A 17,027-nucleotide genomic window follows, 5' to 3' on the forward strand; every position below is an offset into this window, starting at 1 on the left:
TACATAGTAACTACCAGAAGCATAATCAGCAATTTCTGTATCCTGCATGGTAGCCATGACTGGATGGATGGGGTCCACCATTCTTGAGCCCTTTCTAAGTTCCTGCTTGGGTCTTGTTCTCTGCTCACCCACCCCTAGTTACACTGTTGGTGACTACTATGTAAAGGCAACTACTACCAAAATGTTCCATTATCTTACAATTTCTTGTTTTGGGTCTGGTGGAAGAGACAGATGGGCTAGATACCCAACTAGGGTAAAGGTAGACATGTAAATGAGTGGAGGAGACAATCACTGACTGTAGCAAGCACAAGCTTTCAAAAAACTGAAGTGGAATACACAACTGAAGTGTGGAGGAAAAAAAAATCTTGTCATAGCATATGATGCTAAATGTAAAGTGGGTATCAAGTTGAAACCATACACAGAAGGATACCATAACAATGAATTGTATTTATAGATGTCATGCCCCTGAATATTCAGATATGCATGTAACTGATAATGTGGTGAATCAAGTTATTTCCCTGCATTCCTTGCTTCCCTTCTCAGAATCAGAAAAGCATCCCACAACAATTGGCAAAAAATTTATATATTTTTTATTTTCCAAAACAAATGATAAACATATATGCTTTAGCAATATTTTAGGCTAATCTGAGTAAAACCATGCAATTTAAGTAACACTTTATTAAGGTTTCAGATAAACTCAATTTACACAGTCCATAGTATAAAAACTACCATTCTGACTCAAGACCAATGTCCAATAATATTTTGTCTGTGGCTGAGATGCAAAGGTAATAATATATTGCCAAATTTATACCACTAGTAAACTATTTACTTTTTCAGAGCCATTTTGATGGCTCTTAACACATTCATGGGCTCTCAAACAGATTCAAGTCCTTCCTCTCAGCTAATAAGCAATGGGAAAGTAAGATTAAATACAATGCAAAAAAGGAAATGTACTTATTATTTGAGATATTTTTACTGAAAGAGTACATCTGCTGATTATAGGAATTGGACAAAGCTCAAAATTAAATTAGCCAGTTTTCTGAAAGTTAGTTAAGACAGTCTTAGTAGTAATACTACAGGACAACCACCAGTGTAATAATATATATACTTACATACATACATAAAAATATATTTTTTGGAAGGGGAGACATTGGGGTGTGTATGGGGGGAATACAATCCCTACTGAGAAAAACTGTGGTTTGCCTGTTTATAGTTAAAGTTGTCAACTCAGCATTCTGCAAGCCTCTATTTATTCACAGAACAGATTCTAGAGGATACAGTAAATTCACATTTTCAGTTTGCCCCCTTCCTGATCAGGAAGAACCACTCTAGGAGCAAAAAGGGGAGGTTCAGCTTCTGCATGTCTGCAGAGACTGCTATTTAGGTTGCCTGTGGTGAAGGAGGGTGGTTGTCTATGGATTTTATGATGTAGGCACCTATATGGAAAGTGTTGAGACCCAGAACTCATTTCACATAGGGCACTGAACAGCAATAAGAGGGTAATGACTTCCAGCCACTTTCATACTGACCCAGTGACCTGAAGGTAAAAAAAAAAAAAAAAAAAATCCATATCCCATACTGAATTGCCATCTAGGACATAGTTACCTGAAACCCATCCAACTGAAATAAAACCACTACAGCACTGAGACTTATCTTGGCCTTTGCTGAAAAAAGCAATATATCGTTACAGGAGCAACCAGATTATGCCATGTAATAATCTCATGGTGCTTCACCTAGTAACTATAAACTTGAGATCACATCTGTACATGTCACAGATTAAATCCATAAATATAGTAAAGAAGAAAACAAATAGCAGCTTGCAAAAAGGCATTATTATTTACATTGCCAGACAACACAATCCTGATTTACAGTCACAATCCTGATTTACAATCAGGCATTTTCACATAGAGCAAAGATCATCTTATCCTCTTTTCTATACTAGATAATCGGCTCTGTCTAAAGAAATAAACAAAAGGGAGTTGAGGACAGGTATGTTTACTTCGAGTGCTCAACCTAGAAATAGTGGACAGTAGAGTGCATTTTGAAGGAAGCCAGATAGTAGCTAGAGGAGCACATTCATCTCATCTAACAAAATTATATATCAAAATTAAACACCATTTTCCCTGTTTGTTTTTGCTCTCTGAGCCCCTCCTCCATGCTAAAAAAAATATTGACTCAAATTGAGATGTTTACCTGCACATTTGGCTTTGCATGGTTTCACAAGTGATGTCTCTTAATATAGCTCCCCCTCTGACTTTTCTTCACAATAAATCTAGCACTATCCAGTACTATCCATCTGTACAGTGTATGCAGCAAATAGATCTGACTTGATAAGAAATTTATCCAGAGAAGAGATGTAGAGGTACCAGAAGGATTTCCTTCCCATTTCTGAGACCTTCATAGCTTTACCTCTTTACTTTACCTCCTCTTTTAAGAGTCCCATCTTCCCTCACATCCTCCACTCATTTTGAGACATAGAAAGTGAACAGTTATAATCTGGAAAATGTGTTGGGACAAACATAGCAGATCTTTATTGCTTGCCTTCAAGTTGAAGGTAAATAGTTGTCATTAATGAGATTTTGATAGTCAACCTCACCACCAGCATACTGAGCTGTTTAAAGATAAGCTATGTGCTTCAAATTAAACTGGTAAATTATATATAAAAATAGCACCAGACAAGAAGCACTGTTTCTTTTCTTTGGTGAGGCTTCTTCCTGTCAAGTTCTCAGTGAACATGAAGAAGAAATGATTTAGGATTACACGTCGCCTTGTAAAAGGACTTGCAGAAATAAGAGTTTCACACATTTTACCATTTAAAGAGTAAATGGAAAAACAGACACAGTTTAATACCAAGCAGGTAGGCAAGAGAGAAAGATACAAAGCAGAAGTGGCAGAACAAAATGTGCCCACAACTTGACAAATTATTTCAACATCACGCCATTTCCACAAGAAATGGGGTATTTTTGAATTTCTATGTTTGTTGAAGTGCTCATAGCCACTCCTTTTCCCTCTGCATCATCCTCTGCACCTTTCATAAAATAGTAAAAAAATCTTCTCAAAGTATAGGTGATCTAGTAAATCACATCTTTACAATAACAGGTCCATTGTAATGTTGGTGGACCTCAGTAGAAGAAGTAAAGTGCAAAATCTGAAAAATCCACAGGTTATAAGTCTCTCTACTGTCCTGGTGCCTTTGTCTTCCTCTTAGAAGCCTTTGAATGTCTAGATTTTTCTTCGTGGCTGGGGGCTGAAGTAATGGGGAATTGCAATCCATATCCATTATGCCCATCAAGGAAGACGCATTGGAAGTATCGGACAGGAGCTGGGGAAACAAAGATGACAATGATTTGTTAATGTTTACAGTTTCCAGACAGTAAACCTGCTTCACTAAATTACTTCAGTTTAATGATTGTGTAATTTCATTAATTTTAACTGAGTTGCCATAAAACGATGGTAACAGAGTAGTGAACCAACTCCTATAAATCAACAAGATTTATAGTTAAAAGACTCAACATATTCTTTACACTCTAGTTTTATAGCATAACACTGACAAAACTGACAGTGGTCTATATTAAAATCTACATACAACATATAAATCAACTGTTCCCTAATACATATCTCCTACTACTACCCAGAATATTTTCATGGGCTTGAAGACTCTTGAGCCCACATATGCATTTCATGATTTTATATTTTATAGCCATTTTGAATGTATTGAAGCTCCATTAAAATTATTCTTGAATATCCAGGGTGGGACATACTAAAATCATGTCTTCTTTTTTTCTTCAGATGACCAGCCCTATCATTCCTTCAAGAAATCTGGATTCACATTTGAATGTAATTCTTTCCTAGACTTTTGCATGTGGGAAGTTTCTCTATCTTTGTGGCACTTCAGAATCAGCTTTTTATAGTTATAGTTCTCTCTATTGCCTTCTCAGCTATTTAAAGGAACTGGAAAACATGAGTTTTCAACTTAAAGAAAAAATCTTAATGTGTTAGGGATGGTGAATTTATAAAAGAAATTAACTCTGAAATTAAAATTGACATGGTTTTCAAAGGATGACTATTAGTCAATTATGCATTTGGGAAAATGAAAAGAGGAATGCTAGCAGTTAAGTTAGTTTTCATGCAACGGATTTTCTGGCATCTGTTTCTTTTACTTTTCTGTTCCCTCAATATAAAAAAAATTTGGCTTTTCAGTATGACAGTTCTAATCTGAAAGAGATTGCAGTGCCCCCTGTGATATAAACACAGGTGCAAGGTCTATTTATTGACTGCTAAGTCACATCAAATGGAAGAACACAGAAAGGTTTGTCAAAAATGACAGTATATTCTATCTAGTGATTTTTCCTTCTGTACCCCTTCTGCCTGACTCACATAAGATTAGGGCTTTGTCCATCTTAATAGTGTACTTGATAACAGTGCTCAAATATGGTGCTTCTGATGGCTTTTCAAATAGACTCAAGACAGGAAATCATTTTCTCATTCTGTAAAAAATTTCAAGATTTGCCATTTTTTTCTGTTCTACATTGAGACGGCCCTGAGACATTTCAGAGATTTTAATGAAAAACTAGAGACACAGAGTCTCACCAACATAAGGGCACTCACCCAGAATGAGGAAGGCTGAGGTTCAAGTATCTGCTCTGAATCAGGCAGAGCAAGGACTTGAAGCTGGTTTTCCACATTCTGTATAAGTGTTTTAACTACTAGGCCCTTGGATATTTGGAGGTGGCACTCTTGTTCTGGCTCTTGTGATGAAAGAAGTTTGTTTCAATAAGTAGCTTATTTTCCATTCTGAACCTGAGAAACCTAAAATCCCTAATGGAATTTTCATCAGAAGATCCACAAAAATGTTGTTTCAAAGTGACATTTTACAGCCAAAAACATTTATTAGAAAATTCCAAGCTCTGCCTTGAAACAAAATTTCATGTTGTAACTCATGACCTGTATCATTATGATAAAGAGAACATAACTTACGACAAACAGGTTGCCAATTACAAACTCACCTTTCTCTTTTTTAATGGAAATTATTTCCGTATATCCTTCTAAAGGGCACAAAAAATAGGAAAGTCAGTCAATAACTGGTTCTTTCTTTTTTTCCTAGAAGGTAAATAAGCCATCATGCATTTGCCAGCCTTCTCCCCAAAAAGGGACAAACTATAAATGATAAAGTAATGCCTCTTGTACATGCAATCAAAAGAGTAACCTATTTAATCTCTTGCTTTTTGTATATTCTCGTCTTTCAGTGTGAAAGGTTGGTTTGTTATTGAATTCATTTTAAAAATTATATGCTCTAAGTACAGAGTGCTCAATAATCCAGCATTTTCTAGGAATATTACTTTGTTCTACAAATCCTCAGTATTTCTGATTTATGCTATTATTTCACTTCAAGGCCCAATTATAAGTCTATGGTTAGTAGGCACTAAAATCAGTGGTGTGATTGTGGGGCGGGGGGTGGGGAGGGCACAAAACCAAACAAAAGTAAAACAAGCAAACAAACAAAACACTTTTAGGATGTAGATAATTTGGCCTTTAACAAGACACTGGTGCCCTAATGCTCATTAAAATGTAGCAGCTGAAGTGTTAAAAAGCTCAAATTGCTTGGTTAGATTGTCACACATTTAAGTTCATTCTGAATCAATTAGCACCATACAGCACAACAGTGTCCTAGATTCTCTTATTCCTGAGAAACCTCTAGTTTACTATTAAGTTCGTTTTTACTGTTCAGTTAGTATGTAGTTATGCTGCGTACAATATTTTGAAATTACGGGCAAGTGGTCAATTATTTGTTTGTCTATAAAAAGCTTCAATAAAATGTGGGGTAATTAGAAAACTAGTTATAGGTGGGGCTGGTAATGCTAACTGGTATTATAGTTATAACAGAGTGTTGGAAAAAACCCTATTTTTAGTTGCTTAACATTTTTTAGACTATAGTTGCCTGGGATGGAATTTTCCAGGCTTGGTATCTGCAGGTTAAATTATTTTCTTTTCTTAAAGAGAATTATAACCAAAAGCATGCAGCTACTGCTGAGAATGGTCTAGGAGGAAAACATGCTGTTCTATAGATGCTTAAATATCTTGATAGCCTCTCCAACCTTTTAATTTTTTTTTTTTGAAGTACCATCACTACTATGTGTTTGACTTAAATCTAGTAGGGGTAGCCTGTGTTACAAATGTGTCTTCTTTCCATTCCTGTGAAAATCTGTTTACATTTAACCAGATTTTAAGACTCTGTGCATACATGCTCAGGGGACACTTCATGAATTCTAGTAGTTAAATTCCCCTGAAGACATTGTCTGTATCAAGTATACTTCAGCATGGAATAGGCAAGACTTTACTTGCAATTGTAGCTTTGAGATGCTACAGGTCATGCTGGCTGCTGGTAAAAACATCTAAACAGACTAGAGAGCTTGTCTGTTCCATTCTCCTAAAGACCCCAGCCTTTAGAGCAAGCTGCTTCTGGATTTAAACACTGGTTTTCAAAATCCAGATATGCAAGTTTCTGTACCTGAAGTTTTCTAATAATTCCATTAAAATGTTTTCATTCCAATGTAGAATGAAAACAATGTTAAAAATGCCTACAAAAATGGAAATTTTGAATTTTGACTGCCTACAGGCACAGTGCTTCCTTGGCCTACCCCTAGGAGTAAGGCAACATCTCTTGTTCAGGCATAATGTATATAGGAGTTAATTATAGAAATTTTGCCTCTAAAAGAAAACAATAAATTAGCAAGTAAATACAGCAAGATACACCACAGCTTACTGGAAAATTAACTCATGTTACTGTGCCTAATATTTGATAAGCAGAGGAGTTTTGAATCTGAGTTGTTATACTGTAACATGAGGATGTTTCTGTCAGATGTGATAATATGCACAATGTTCAAGCAATCCCTTTCTCAGAAGCATCTTTCTTCTGGTTCTTATTATTTCTTCTCAGTACAGTACTTCCTATTTACAAGAACTTTTATACTAGCATGCCATTCTGGGTTCATTCTATACATTGTACCATGCCATTGTACCGTGCTTTTACCTGTAACCATTGTATAAATTACTGCTATGTGTCCTCCTTGATAGCAAACCTCTATTACACCTCTAAGAGATGCCTTGAGAAGAATTCAGGCCCTTAAGTTAGGCACCTTGACTGTCTGTACAGAGCATGGGGAGATTTCAGTGCATCTGAAGGGTAAACCACAAGAAGGTACCTGCTGAACAGGGTGCCACCTAGACCTAACCAGCAGGAAAGACTAAGCACATAAGTCATCAGATAAAAATGCAGAAACGGTCCAGGGAACACAGCAGAGGACTTCCATTCACAGGTGAAAGCCTTCATCACTGGACTACATAGTCACATTTCTGTCCTTCCAACCTCTTACTCTTTTTCTCTCCTTTCCTCCATGCCATGAAGCTTGCATTCCCTTCTGCAAAGTGGTACAGCTTTCACTGGAAGGATAGAGACTGCCCTATTCCTTCCTTCCCCCAACACTAACACAGACTAACCCAATGCTGATCAAATGGCAGTGAGTGGGCCCATGAAGATGCCTCTCCCACTGCCATGTTGAAGGGTGTGAGGGGCCTTTTGTTGCAGGTGCAGCCTGCACAGTTTTTGGCCTATGCGCAGCCCTTGGCTATGCTGAAGTTGGACAGCCCTGGTTTAACCAATAGATTGGAGGGAACAGAACCCAGTTCATTGACTATTCCACTAATATGGAATATAGGTCTACTCACTAGCCATCTAATGAAAGAGTATGGCCACCACACGTACTGTGCTGGGATGTATTAGACATGTTCTGAGAACTACTGAGGGATTAGGCCCCTGATGGTAATTAGGCAAACAGAGGTGAAGCTACTAGACAGCTTCTAGCAGAAGTGAAAGATAAGCACCAAGCTATTCAGATGGGGATAACATGGGCATGTGTAGGGGTAGAACTCTATAGGCATTAGGGGAACTTTTCAAGTCAGACATGCATGTCTCAAGTAAATTTAGGGTCCCCTAGAGTTTGTAGCAGCTGAGTGGGGGATTTTTGCACTACAGTATTGGATTTGGTTTTGCCTAAGTCCTGCTACAAGTATATCCTTACAGCACAAAAAGCAGTAATGGGCAGAGATGTGCAAAGTAGCTTGATGCATGTTAGCTCTCGAACTTAAGGCAAAAAGTCACTTTAGGGCAATTCTGTGCCTTGGCTAATATACTCCACTTCCCAGAAGAGCTAATATGCTCAGGCTATTCTGCTTCCAGTACCAAAGGTAGTATGGGTTTATTCGCTGTGGTACAGTCTTGCACCCTGTAGTCATACCCCAAGGCCCACATATATATAAACAAACAGGTCTGCAGAAGAAGAACCTGAGCAACTCATCTCTTCATGTAAAGTTTTAGGGGCACTTATTCCATAATGCTAATGTTATTCTTCCCCTTTTTAAATCAGAGCTAATGTAAGGCTTGGTGACCCTGACAATTATCCTGACAATATCACAGAGAACAAAGATATTCGCAATGCCGTGACTGCATCAGTGGGTCCGCACTGTAATTATGGGAAGGGTTACATTTCCAAACAAAACAGAGGTTTCAAGATACCAGATGACCTCAATCCCTGACCTGAATAAGGAAGGACAGTGAAGGCTACACCTCAGGCCAACCATATCAGAGAATCAGGTCTATTTTTGGGTGGGCATACATAACCTAGGGAGGCACAGTGGCAGTGATATCTTTTAGCTGGAGAGGCATGAGTTCAAGCCTTGCTCCAACCTTTGCCTAAGGCTGGCTTTCATAACCCCAGTTGTTAATGGGTTCCTGATCTTTCAGCCCTGTGAGTCACTGGCAGCTGGATGCGAATGCTAGCCACACTGTTCCCTTGTGTGCCATCAACTAAAGGTCAGTGTTCCTTAACCGCGCTAATCTGATAGGCTTATATGGTCAGGTGGACTGACACTGATGGGCACCAGTCCTCCATGCTCCTCCTTTTCTGAGCTGAACATAAAGACATAATACCAATGAACTGTAATTTAAATAATTGAATTATTTTTATATAAAATCTGCAGAACAAAGGATAGAAGCAACTTTTAATCTAAGTATCTACTTGAGAAGTCTTTACTTTGTCAGTCACTGGAGGGTGTGTGTAGGAAGGAGTGCAGGACAGGTCCTACATACAATTAAATAGGAATAAAACAGTTTGGTGACTCTGAGAGAAGCCCACAGCCTCACCAATCCTAAACAATATACAGAAAATCCTGTTTATTTGTCACAGTTATTCCAGTCCCATTTTTTTTTAGCAATAAGATAACTGTACAAGAGTGAGAAGCAGGTCACTAATCAAACACAGTCCATTAAACAGTGAATGCTTTCCTCTGAAGAAATGTGGAAAAACTATTAGGAAATGTTATAGAGCATATGTGAAGAAGCAACATGATTAGTAATTTTTTATTACAGGGCCTTGAAGCTTAAACCAAATTACTTCGTTAAATGGTTTTCCTAAAAGAATCAAACAATTCAACAGAGCACAAAAATTTAGGCAATCGTAGCATTAAAAGCAACCAATTAGTAAGCAATTAAGAAGAAAAAGGTATTAACAATATCACTAATTTTCTTTTGATCGCCTTTCTTTATAAATGCATGCACTATGGTATATTTTAGTTGGACAGACAAAACCAAACATTCACAAAAGGCTTTTAGATGGAACTTGAATATTCTAGTCCTGCGGATGACGATTTGTCTATTCAGTGGAAGAAGGCAGGAGGGATTTTCCTCTTTATTCTGCTTTTTTCCTACCAAAGAATTTAGGCTCACAGAAAGCACAACGACAGGCCAGTCACAGAAAACATTGTAGGAGGTGCATATACGATGTGATCTGGGGTTCTTGTTGAACAGCATGAACTTTACTACTATGGTTTTTCATATAATTGTCAGAGGATGTGTGTGCATCATGGAGCAACAGCCTTAAACATACAGATCTGAATTAGAACTGTTACAATTACATTTAGACTTGAACAGCAAGTGTTAAGGATTGATGCAGTAGCAGAAATGTTATCCCCTGCTAATCAGCTTATGGTGGACATTGAAACAATAGTTCCTCAAGATGAAAAATCTGCAATCGTTTCCTTCAAAAACTAAAATTCTTTTTAGCGTGATACAGTTTGTTCTCTCAGTCTCTTTCACACACACACACACACATACACACACACACACTTTTTATGACATGAAAATCACACTCATCATTCTTAACTTCTGGGAACAGTCAACATGCTTAACAGTGAAGGTAGACAGACACCTCACAAATATCAACCAGAAAGATCAGAATTTTTCCAAATCAGTTCACCTATCCACTCCAAAATGACTTTCCAGCAGCATAGCAGTGTACCAGAGACAGCAGCAGGAAAACAAGTCTCCCTCATAGGGATACAGCAGCATGCTCTTTTCTGAGGAAGGGAACATCTAAGGCCAGATTATACTGTACCTGTTAGCAACACATGTGAGCATAGGAACCAAAATGCAATTCTATTTTACCCTACACAAATTCGGAGAAATTATTAATACTAAAGTTGAGTGGTCCTCCCCCTCTGCGATTTTGTGACTCAATTTCAAGAGCAAGATGCAGTTATAATGTAGATTCATTGACAGATTTTCAATAACTCAAGCAGGTTGGAATAGACTTGCATATAGACATCTAATAGATAGAAGAGAATCTGGTCCTTTGTGTCAGTGTCTGGTGACACACTGTACTCAACTGTGCCGCAGCAACAGTCGCTGCAGAGGACTGGACTCACGATATACTCTCAGCCCAAGAGAGAGTTGCTGCTATAGGAGACTCTGGAGGCAGCAAGAGAATGATGAAGGAAAATCTTAGTAGTTTCTAGGGAACACTTAAATACTTTATTCATGAGTACGGGGGGGGGGAAGGGCGGGGAACCTACATATACAAACCCTTACCATTCACTGAACTGCTCTAAAATCTTCATGCCGCCTCACTCTCAATTTCAGTGTTTTTATGCATCTGCCTTCAAGAGTCAACTACCAAATTCCACAATTTTCAAATAGGTCCTGTTTCACGATTCAGCTGGACCACATGTAGAACATAGACTGCATTTCAGATTTTACACCATGTTCTTTTTCAACCGAGCAATCTAAACTGTAAAGACTAGATGAGTTTTCTTTAGAGTACTACCTTAAAAAAAAAAACTCCCCTCAAAATTAAATGACTAATAGAAATGTTTTACCTTGAAAACTGTCCATTTATTTAAAAGAGATTGTCCACTTCTGTGCTTTTGGCATAGGTAGTATGGTCAGCTAAAAGGGGTCATGACCACAGTGCCCCTACAGATGTGATTTTGGCTTTTGGGGCCTACTCCTCACTGGCATAATTCAGTGTGGCCCTTATACTGCTTTAAATTGGTCCTCATAACCAGCCTGCTGATACTCTTTAAAGCTTCCTGCTTCTCAGGCCAGGTATTTAGAGTAACATTTATCTGGTTTGCTACAGAACTCACTTGGTCCAGAAAACAAATTAGATCTGGCCCAATGTGTCTAAGTACTAGACTGAGCCCACAGACTAGGATCAATACTCTGTTCTGAGTGATGCTGGGAGGCTGAGGGAGCAAATTGAAAAGCAAGTTTAAGGCCATATGTTAGGGGTGGCAACGATGATGGTAGCATGCTAATTAACCACTGACATTTTTGTAAACTTTGAGATTAAACATCAGATCTCTATACATCTGTCACCAAAGAGAGGGAAATATTAATAATCCGTTATAGTCCAGATGTGACATTGAGTATGTTCAAGTTCATGTAAAGGACTGACTCTTGAACCATCTCATGTTAGGGTTTAACACAAAGGGTATACAGTTTGTATATTTAGGGAATGCGCTACATTTCATCCTATGGTCTCTTATCATAAACCACACAACTGCTATGTAATAGTGGAATACACCAAAAGTTTGACACTTCCTCAGAACTCATTAAACGCTTGATCCTGCTAGATTATAAAACCATGCAAGACATAATAATGAAATACTTAACTGATAATACAGACACCTTTCAATGAAGCATGGCAATAAAATCAGAATACTGAATCAAACCAAGCGCTACAGTATCACTGATTTTTCAAATATCAAAACTCACAGAAAGCTTTTCACGAATGCCCTCATTCATATTTCATCCACAAAACAGAAGAATAAACTAACAAAAACATTCACATGAGCAACAGAATGATTTTTACACAGAACAGAAGTAAATGTAAAGGCCTGATCCATAGATTTTTCAAATACCAAAACTCACAGAAAGCTTTTCATGAAGACCTCATTCATATTTCATTCTCAGAACAAAATAATAAGCCAGCAAAAGCATTCACATGAGCCAGAAAATGATTTTTTACATAGGACAGAAGTAAATGTAAAGACCTGATCCATAGACCCATGAAGTCAGTGGGAGTCTCTCCTTTGACATAAGTACTATTTGCATCAGGCCTTGAGCAGACAGTGATGCAGACATTTCCATTGATATTTGTTCCACACACAACAGATGCAATCATTTGACAGAACACAGTGTACACTGACCATGTACCTTAGAAATGTAGATGTGACAAGGTCTCTGTAGAATGATTCCTATGGCCAGCATGGTCAACTATTATAATTATAGCACATTGTATTAAAAACATATTTTCTGAAAAGCTGTTTGTTACTGAAAAAATGTTTCTCATTTTGTACAAAACAAGGGGACAGATAAAGCAGTAAATGTTTCACAATGGTGACATTTGCAGATCCCAGTTTACTAGAAATTAATACCAGCTATTTTATTGATCAGTAAAACAAATGTAAAGCTAATAAGGAAAGAGAGCTGTTTAGATAACCAGCAAAACGAAACTCCAGTTTAGAATAACGCAAGTTAATCTGCTACCATTAAACTGGAATACTTATTTAATAAAGCTTGCTTTGGATCTGTGCCATTACATGTGTTTATTTTTCTAAGTTTTGAACTTCTTTCCTCAGAGTAATACCATTTTTCTTCAAGGGCATACATATGAGAAGGAAAAAATTCTGGAATCAGGCTAGGAAAGGGACTTTGTAGTGCAAAGACCCTCAGTCCTTCTTATAATGAATGTTCACAAAATGCATTTGAGGGTTTCACAATTCCAATAACAGCAGAAATGGTAGAATAAATTCTGTAATACCCAAGTTAAATAAACTCGTGAAAAATTTCAAACTACATGCCGCTATGTGTATTGTCAGTGCAGGAAAATAAGGGGACCCAATGGTTTGGGACCGCATGGTGATCAAGATCCAAAAAGGCATTTAGTAATCTACCTCCTATGAAAATCAGGTTAGGAGCTAGCATACCTTCATGGATTTGGCCATGTTACTGTGATAGGTCTAATGAAACCAACTTTTGTCAATGAAACCTCAGAAAGATAAAATTCATGTATATGACATGGGTGCAGCTTCAGTTTACTGTGGAGTTGACTTATTAGCTCCTCAGTAAAGTATCACAGTCTACATATGTGTTGGTATTAAGGTGCAATAAATTAAATCCACCATTAATTAAGTATCCTATGGCAGAGTTAATTGATTGTCTCCGACAGTAGTATCCTATGGCAGAGTAGCTGACACCTGCAAAACGCACATGTAGTTAGTGACAGGAGTGACTGGGGCACAAGGGTGCTGAAGTGCAGGGGCTGCCTGCCAGCAAGCTCTGTACTTTAGTACCCTCATACCCCAGTTAGCCCCTCGGCCACGCAACACTGACACCTGGAGCCCGGGGCCGACCCCCACCCCTACCCCAGGACCTCCTGCCAGCCTGGGATTGCTCTTCCCTAGCTCAAAGTGCTGCGGTCCCAGGCTCAAGTGTAAATACTGCTCCTAGAAGCAATTTTCTCTAGTGTGAACTGCGCTGGAATTTATCACATTGCCTAAATGGCACGTGTAGATGTACCCACTGTGTCCATTTTACTTCTTATGCAATTTTAGAGACAAACATCTTTGATGATGAACAAGCTTTTCAGGTTATCCTTATGTCCTCTAAAGAACTTTGGATAGAAAAAAGATAAATGAAATAAAACATTGTAAGAACTATGTTCCTATAGTGGGAAAAGAATTGTTTCCATGGACATTTATCTGAAGCAAAAATAAGTAATTTCTAGCATTAGTTCATCTCTAGCATTAGTTCATCTGTGTAGAAAATGGGAAAAGAAAAGTATTTTATGTAAAGTTTCACATCCAGAAGATGTGTCATGGAAATGCCACAATGCTTACTTTTCTTCCTTTCTGCTTAGCAATGTGATTTAAGAAGATTAATCAGCCAAACCAAAGGGTAAGAGCTAACTACGTAATAAAGAACATTAAGATACAAGTAATTGCTCTTTCCTTTTCAGGAAGAATCATTCAAAGTGACATTTTGATATTTAGTTACTTTGATTTCTATTTTTCATCTGTCATCAATTCTGCATATATTATTAAATAAATTGACATTCAATTTAGGTTTTAGAGAAATGTTTTTGACCTAGTTAGAGAGAGAAAAAATATTTCACTGTCCAAAGAACCATTCAAATTTATTTTGCAAAGGTAGGCAAATCAGAATCTTATTACTGGATCTATAATTGCGTGTTAAGTAAGTCTAACAGAACTTCTGTGTAGTACTAAAGTTATGCCTTGCATATATGTGGTTATAAACCAGATCATCTTATCACCACAGTTATTCTAACTGTTGCTGTGGTCCATTAATTAGGAGAGATAGTCATTTTTATACCATATTACAGTAATCCTTAGAAAAATAGTGTGTCACAGAAACTGTCTTTATTCACTTCTGTCACTCTCAATTGCATTGTCATATCCTGTAGCATGCTTTTGGGAAGTCCTCCCCTTCCTAGATTATTTTTTGTTATCTTTTATATTTCTTATTGAAACCCCTTGCCCTGATTATCCACTATTAGCATTTTGATTGGGCAATGTGTTACACTCCACATGCAGATTGCACCAATTTAACTGACTACACAAAGCTAGATTTAGAGCCTACCAAGTGTTTTGCCTTTGACAAACTTTCATCACTGATTGGTAGTAACTCTGCCTGCTTCTCAACTAATGTTTTTAATTAAAGAACTTGGAATATGGCCTGTGTGCTTTGTAAAGAACATTCCCAGTGCTGGTAAATATTGCATAATAACAAATGAAAGCAAATAGTTCACAATGTACTTTCATGACTGGAGGGAGGAACCAGCAAGTTTTAAGCGCTAAGGCTAAGTAAGGACAATCAAAAAGCCCAGGGCAGAATCAATCCAACCTTCCTGGGTTTCTTTAAACCTCAAAGACTGGCTTAAGAATGAGCAGGGGAGGGGCAGGGGGCAGCCAAATGCCTGTATTGACCAGGCCAGAAGGTGGGGGGAACTTCTGCACACTTCTCTACGTGCTGGACATTGGCAAGGGCAGCTGACCCCAGCTGAGTGGGGCCACCCCTGATTGGCTGTCAGGCACATGCCCCAAACCCTTGCTGTCACCACAGACCCTCCCTTGCATGCAGTTCTAGGCTTCCAGACCTGCTTGCCATGGCAGCCCTGGGTGGGGGGGCAAGTGCAGTTGGTAAGGACCTCCACTACCCCAGACCAGCCCCAGCAGTGGTCTGCACAGTGTGGAGGGAGTTCCCTATGGTGGGGGCTTTCTCCCCCATAGCCTAACTTTCCTCCTCCAAGGCCTGGCTGCATGATCACCTCAACCATGCAGCCCCTGCCAGACCTGGCCTCCCAGCTGGCATGGGGGCAGGTTTGGGACAACTGCCCAGTTGGTCTTCAGGGTGGAAAGCCAGGCTGTGGGGGGAAAAGCCCCTGCTGCTGGGGGCCTCCCATGCTGTGCAGACCACAACTGGGGGAGGGGGGGCAGGACTGGGGCAGGGGGATCCATTCTCCACCTTGCCAGCCCTGCTATGTTCCCCACTGGCTAGGCTGAGTAGCAGAAACTTTTGTGTCTCAGATCTGTGATAGCCCAGGGGTAGGGCAGGACTGGCCTGGCTTGGCCAGAGCAGGGGAGCACTGGTGGATCTGGTACAGAAGTTTAGTAGACCAGTCTAACCTAACCTGATGAAATCTTATATTGCATCTATCCAGGTCTATCTTAAATTGGTATTTTGAAATGCCCCCCTCTGGGGGCGTGCTGAAGGAGATAGGTGCACAGGTGATATTCTTTTCTGTTCTACCAGTGAGCGGATGTGGAAGACAGCATGAGATGTGCATTGCAGAGACCAACTGGTGGCTTCGGAAATGGTGTCTTGAGGTGGGCTTTGGCTTCCTTGACAACAACCCGCACATCACGATGAAAGACATGCTTGGGTAGGATGGGCTCCACCTTTCCCCTAAAGGTAAGCATGTGTTTTCTTCTAGGTTGGCGGATCTCCTCTGGCAGGCTTTAAACTAGGCTCATTGGGGGGAAGGGGAAGATGAGGGAGGAGGAAGCTTTGGACCGCTAAACCAAGCAGCACTCACAAGTACAGCCCAGCTTAAGCCCAGCTTAAGTCTTAAGTCAGCTCATGGAGGTAGTTAGGTCAAAGAACGTGGTCATCATGGGTGACCTGAACTTTCCAGACATCTACTGGGAAGAGTGGTCAGCCAGGTCTGATTGCTCACGTAGGTTCCTAGCCCAAATGCAGGACCTCCATCTAACCCAGGAGGTGCACAGCCCCACCAGGGGAGACACCTTGTTGGACCTGGTGCTGGCCACAGGTGACAATCTGGTGAGGGGGCTGCGGGTGCTCAACCACCTGGGCGACAGTGATCATCGCCTGCTGGAATTCACCATCCAGCACAAAGTGGCAAAGGCCTGCAGCAAGGCAGCAGCCCTAGATTTCAGGAGGGCGGACTTCAATGAGCTAAGGAGAATAGTCAGGGAAGCACTGACTACTGAGGTCCTGGAGGGGAGGGGAGCCAAGTGTCCAAGAAGAGTGGTTGCTCTTAAGGAGACAATCCTCCAAGCCCAAAGGGAGGTAATCCCAACATGGATCAAAGGGAGCAGGAGGGCACAAAAGCCCCCGTGGCTCACCAAAAGCATCCAGGAATGTCTTC

The 17,027-nt window shown here is 39.5% G+C and overlaps 1 protein-coding gene across 1 annotated transcript in view; it reads right to left on the bottom strand.

Moving 5' to 3' along the window:
• Window positions 1-3,019: 3,019 nt before the first annotated feature.
• Window positions 3,020-17,027, bottom strand: part of LOC109312156 (triadin-like) — a 72,812-nt gene continuing 58,804 nt past the window's right edge. The window contains exons 16-17 of the mRNA XM_019538200.1: window positions 5,007-5,045; window positions 3,020-3,322 (exon numbers count right to left, since the gene is read on the bottom strand). Of these exons, the coding sequence (XP_019393745.1) occupies window positions 3,177-3,322; window positions 5,007-5,045 (185 nt within the window). The 3' untranslated portion in view covers window positions 3,020-3,176. The remainder of the gene's footprint in view (window positions 3,323-5,006; window positions 5,046-17,027) is intronic.

Source organism: Crocodylus porosus, unplaced genomic scaffold, assembly GCF_001723895.1.
Source record: "Crocodylus porosus isolate Cpor-Errol unplaced genomic scaffold, CroPor_comp1, whole genome shotgun sequence".
NCBI classification, from domain to species: domain Eukaryota; kingdom Metazoa; phylum Chordata; order Crocodylia; family Crocodylidae; genus Crocodylus; species Crocodylus porosus.